Source organism: Pteropus medius, unplaced genomic scaffold (genome assembly GCF_902729225.1).
Source record: "Pteropus medius unplaced genomic scaffold, Ma_sr-lr_union100, whole genome shotgun sequence".
Taxonomy (NCBI): Eukaryota; Metazoa; Chordata; class Mammalia; order Chiroptera; family Pteropodidae; genus Pteropus; species Pteropus medius.
Window position 1 is genome coordinate 1,076,898 of NW_024356336.1, and position 5,246 is coordinate 1,082,143.

At 42.0% G+C, this 5,246-nt stretch overlaps 1 protein-coding gene across 4 annotated transcripts in view; it reads left to right on the top strand.

The window, feature by feature from the left end:
- CORO1C (coronin 1C) overlaps window positions 1-4,594 on the top strand; it is a 66,541-nt gene extending 61,947 nt beyond the window's left edge. For 3 of the 4 annotated variants that reach the window (XM_039861949.1, XM_039861948.1, XM_039861947.1), the window contains 4 exons: window positions 102-247; window positions 1,992-2,049; window positions 2,155-2,400; window positions 3,581-4,065. In XM_039861949.1, the coding sequence (XP_039717883.1) occupies window positions 102-247; window positions 1,992-2,049; window positions 2,155-2,400; window positions 3,581-3,700 (570 nt within the window). In that variant the 3' untranslated portion in view covers window positions 3,701-4,065. Of the gene's footprint in view, window positions 1-101; window positions 248-1,991; window positions 2,050-2,154; window positions 2,401-3,580 lie in introns of all 4 variants that reach the window. The other variant, XM_039861946.1, reaches the window with a different exon arrangement.
- Window positions 4,595-5,246: the final 652 nt, after the last annotated feature.

Sequence of the window (5,246 nt, forward strand, 5' to 3'; positions counted from 1 at the left end):
GAGTCCTAGTCAATGCTGGATTTATAGGGAAGAGAGGACACTCTCTTCAATCAGATGTTTCAGTTAACATTAAACACAAACTTGCCTTTGTTTTCTTGTAGGGTGACAGCAGTATCCGCTATTTTGAGATCACAGATGAATCCCCATATGTCCACTACCTCAACACATTTAGCAGCAAGGAGCCTCAGAGAGGGATGGGTTACATGCCCAAGAGGGGACTCGATGTTAACAAATGTGAGATTGCCAGGTAAAGAATCGGCACCATAAAGTATTGAAATTGTTTATACCGTCCATGTTCTACAAGAACAACACAACTCCACGTAATTCTGTGATGCTTTCTACCCTGTGTGGTGTCTGCCCATACTTAGAGACAGAGTTTTAGAGCAAAATCATTTACTACAACCATGCCTCTCTTCATTCTTCAGATTTATAACTTGAAGCGCAGCAGTTGTGTGGCTTAGCCAAGGTATATTGTTCACTTATTTGAATAGTGAAACCTTCATCCTTGTCTTCAGGCTGAGGCTGTGGCCAATGTGCCCTTGGGAGGCAAACAGGGGAGAGCCTGTTCCTGGGATGGAAATAAGGGATGGTTTTCCTGCCCTGCAGGAGGTCAGACTGAGTTCTAAGCTGAATTGTGCAGACCACCGGATCCTAAAGTAGAGAAGCCAAAGATCTACAGAGGGTGTTGGGTTTGCTTGATTTTTTAAAAAATTTATATTCCATAATGCTAGTGGATTTCCTAAGGGTCAGGCTTTTATACTAGTCAACAGAAGATGGTGAGACTCACTGATGACTGCTCATTTTAAACAACAGAATGAGTAGCATCACATTATCGGGTATAAGGTCCTACATTGTGTAATCCTATGTTTCTATGGACGTTTGTCTAAGTATGCTATTCTGGTCGCACAAATAATTGACACATCTTTAAAAGTAAAGAGGAGAGAAGTTTTTAAGTCCTTTTTTATATTAATCACTATGGTTTTTTTTTTTTTTTTTTAATTCAACTCTGTAGCTGGAGCAGTGAAGGAAAGCTATAACAGATAATTCAAAATTATGGTTTAAACCAAACTAATTAAATGTGGTTCAAAACATACTGAATCTGAATTTTTAAGATTATATCTAATATTTGGGAACACATTTATTTTATTGTCGCCTAAAAGTTTAAAAGATTATAAGCACAGTTGTTCAGTGCTTATAAATAAACTATCATTTCTTGAGCATTCATTATGTGTTGGGCACTGTGTATAACATGCTGTGTGAATTCCTTCTTTTACCTTTCATTACAACCCTGTGAATAGATGCTGTCTTTTATCCCCACATTATGGATGAGGAACTTGTTTAGGTCACACACTCAGGCATTGTAGCAGTTAGTTAAGCTGGAAGTCAAATCCAGGTAGTCTTTTTCTCCGCTACACTGACTGTAGAAGTTTCATGCTCTATGTTCCTACTCTCTGGGATAATTTAAAATTTTTGATTATTATGTATAATATGGTTTGCTTAGACACCAACATTTTAATTCCTAGGATTGTTTTCTTTTTAAAAATTATACTTACAAATGTTGGACCACCTCAGGTTGTCAGAATACCTGGCATTCCAGTCATAGATGCTATCGAATATGTAGGTGTTTGTTTTCTCCTGTTTGTTGACCTGTTAAGTTTTTACAAATGGATCATTGTCTCTAGTGGTATCATTTCTACTGCAGTTTATCTGCTCCCAGGTAATTGGAATCTGTCACTATAATGCGTAGACCTTTTCCTTGTTTTTATCTCCAATTCTTTATTTCTTAACATAGCTACTCTCAGCTTCCGTTTTCTCATCCGTAAACTGGAATGCTAAGGTTTACCTATTCTCCAGGGTGGGGCAGCGGAGATGATGGACAGAGCATTTTATGTCCCATACAGTATTGTAGAGAAGTGGTTGTCATTAAGCCTGCTTGTTACTTGGCCTCCTATTCTACTTAATGCAACTTTGCCTTTATTTCCCCTTTGAAGATTCTTCAAACTTCATGAGAGAAAGTGTGAGCCCATTATCATGACTGTTCCCAGGAAAGTAAGTACCCAGTTTTCTAGGCAATCCATATTTAAAAAAATTTTTTTTAAATAACAGAACTTTCTTCTTTCTTACCTAACAATTTCCCCCAAATGTCTTTTCTAGTCGGACCTTTTCCAGGATGACCTGTATCCTGACACAGCAGGGCCTGAAGCAGCACTGGAGGCAGAAGAGTGGTTTGAGGGGAAAAACGCAGATCCAATCCTTATCTCCTTGAAGCACGGATACATTCCAGGCAAAAACAGGGATCTCAAGGTAGTCAAGAAGAACATTCTGGATAGCAAGCCCACTGCAAATAAAAAGTGCGACCTGATCAACATTCCCAAGAAAGCTGCAGACATGACCAGTGTGGTAAGGACTGCAGGTGGTTAAGGGTTGTGCTTGGCCGGCTCGAGCCTGGTCCTCTTAAAAGCTTCTTCCAGTCCTGGGCACTGGCGAATGCTGTCCCAGCTGTGGACAGACGGGACTTTCAGTAAATGATAACGCATACTGGTTATAAGAACATCCTCAGTCATGGCATTTGGTTTGTGTCCACATTCGTCTCCTTTAGCTTTCTTTTTTATAACGACTGGAGTAGAAATTGTTCTACTATCTCTGAGAGTAAACAGGAGCCCTTTCTTTGGGTTTTTCTTAACTGTCTGTCCCCAAACTGAGAAAAATGAATCATGAAGGCATGGGGTCACAGATGCCAAGAAGAGAAAGTCCTGGGAAGGGCGGAATGGTGAGTGGATTCAGATGTTGCTAAGCATTCGAGTGACAAAAGGATCTAGCAGTGAGTGGGACTTAACAACTAAGAGGATCTTGGGCATCTCGGCAAGAACCATTTGAATGGAGTGGCAGAAACTGAAGCCTGACATTAAAGATCCATATGGCCACTGGAAAGTACTGCTGCTGAGAGAGCACATTCAAGCCAGGGAGGGGAGACAGCTGGGATGTTGGTGGGATGTTCCACGGAGCTAGAGGAGAGGGCAGTGAATTGTCAGTGGGAGGTAAGCAGAACAAAGAGGCAAAGTGCCTGGAGGAACTGGCCTTTTGGCCACAACCAAGAAAGCCTGTTGAATGCTGCACCGTGGATTTCGGTGACTGTAAGGTTTCCAAAGGAATCAGCTCCACGTAGGAGAGGCTCAGGCCTCCTTAGAAGCGTTAGCAGGCAGGGCAAGGGATTTAGCTCCCACGAAGGCACCAGGAGGGTCACCCCTCACCCTGGTCACACAGAAGGCACGCTCCAGGTAGAGTTGTGTGATTGGGTAGTTGGGATATAGGGTGGCCTTGGAGGGTCTTGTCCTACACTTTAATTGTGTCCTGAGAGCCTGTCCCTGCCAGTGCACCAGAAGCAGCACCGCGATACTGTTGTTTTGCTGGGGGTGTCAGATGGCCCAACCAGCTTTAATTACTTTAAGGTCCAACCTGGCAGCTATGGCTTGCCACTTCCAAAATGGGAAATTTCATTTTATGCCTTATAAATTCTCTGCGTTGAAGTTTGTTTACTGCTCTTTAGTCACCCTCTTCCTCTCCTTTTTTGTTTCTTTAGCAAAATGAAGCCAAGTTGGATGAAATTTTAAAAGAGATCAAATCTATAAAAGACACAATCTGCAATCAAGATGAGCGTATTTCCAAGTTAGAACAGCAGATGGCGAAGATAGCTGCCTGAAGGCCCACCCCCCACCCCCAAAATGGGAGCAAGAACTTGTGCTCAGTAGCTGGTTGTTGGTGTGGTCCCAGGGAGGGCGAGAGGGAGGCACTGCCATTTGGAGACATTCATTTCAGATTTGTCAACCAGCGATAGGCCACATTCCAGTAAGAACTCAATTCGTCTCCCAAATTTGCAGAAACAAAATGTGATTTAAAAGCTGAGCGTTTTATCAGAAAGCTTTTTTGATGTTTTAAGTGTTATATGTGACTTGTTGAACTTTTAAAAGACAAAAGTGCTACTTTTAAAATCCGAGATATTCTGAATTTTAGAAAACCAACCAATTCTGATTCAGTGTCGTGCCCAAGTACCTTTTTTTTTTTTTTTAACAAATAGGGACCAATGCCACATTGCTTTTTATATTTCTTTTTTTAATATTGCCAAAACCAAAAGTAACTTTTTTTCTTTGTATTTTGCTACTTTGCAGTATTTGTGTGTGGTTTTTTCCTTAATTTGAAAGGGACAGCACTGTGTATGTTTATAAACTAAATGAAGATAAGATATTATTTTGTATAAACATTCATCTGAACAATCAGACCAGTAGCCACATTGTGTTGGCTCATTTTGCAGCACAACCTGGTCATCTTATTGACTGTACACAAGGAAGACTTGAAAAATCACGTGGATTCGTATTACCACCCCTCTCATTTCATTGAGTCTTCTGATCAAAAAAGCTCATATCATATTGTTTCCTTTATTTCCTTTCTTTTTCCTAGAAATTGGGTGGTTGTACCAGAATGGAATTTTGCTTCTTGATTATCCTGTGCTTCAGATGATTATAATCTAACCTAAACTAGCATGTGTTCCTGCAGTTTCGTACACACGTAGACTCTGTTGCATTCATCACTTTAAACATCATGTTTCAGGTTTCAGTCAATACTTGACAAGGGTGCGTGGGACAGGAAGACACACATACCATGGAGTGTTCCTTCTTGCCTATTTCAGCAGCTTGCCTAGCTCTCGAGTATAGTGGGAGACTAAAAACTAGGGAACTTGGAGGGGAGTGTTGGCTCCGCACGATCCTCTGCTTTTCTGTGTCCCATGCTGTCCTCATGCTGTGCTGGAGGAGGAAGAGTTTCTCCCTGCACCACCAGAACTCCTCCCCTTTTCCTCAGCCACCTCTCTCAGGGCTCCCGCAGCCATTCCTCTCTGCCTTTCAGCCCTAACTGCATTCAGCTAAGATGGGGATGGAGGGTGCTGTTGAATACTGAGACTGAGACTGGTCTAGAATGAAGCAAGACCAGGAGCACAGACCTCTGCTGTAGCTTTAATGTGTACAAACATGTCCCTTTGCACCCTGCATACAAACTAACCTGCTCCTCCCCTCTAGCTCACACTAAGGCTCTGTCAAAGCACAGAAGCTCCCCAGACTCAGGGGGGCCAGAGACTGAGCTCTGCTCACCTGTTCTGTTCCGAGGTTAGCTAGAACTTCTTTCCATTTGCATTTTCTCATATTGCATGTTTGAGAAACAAGATTTAAGGAGCCTCTATTTTGGAAGGGCTGAGT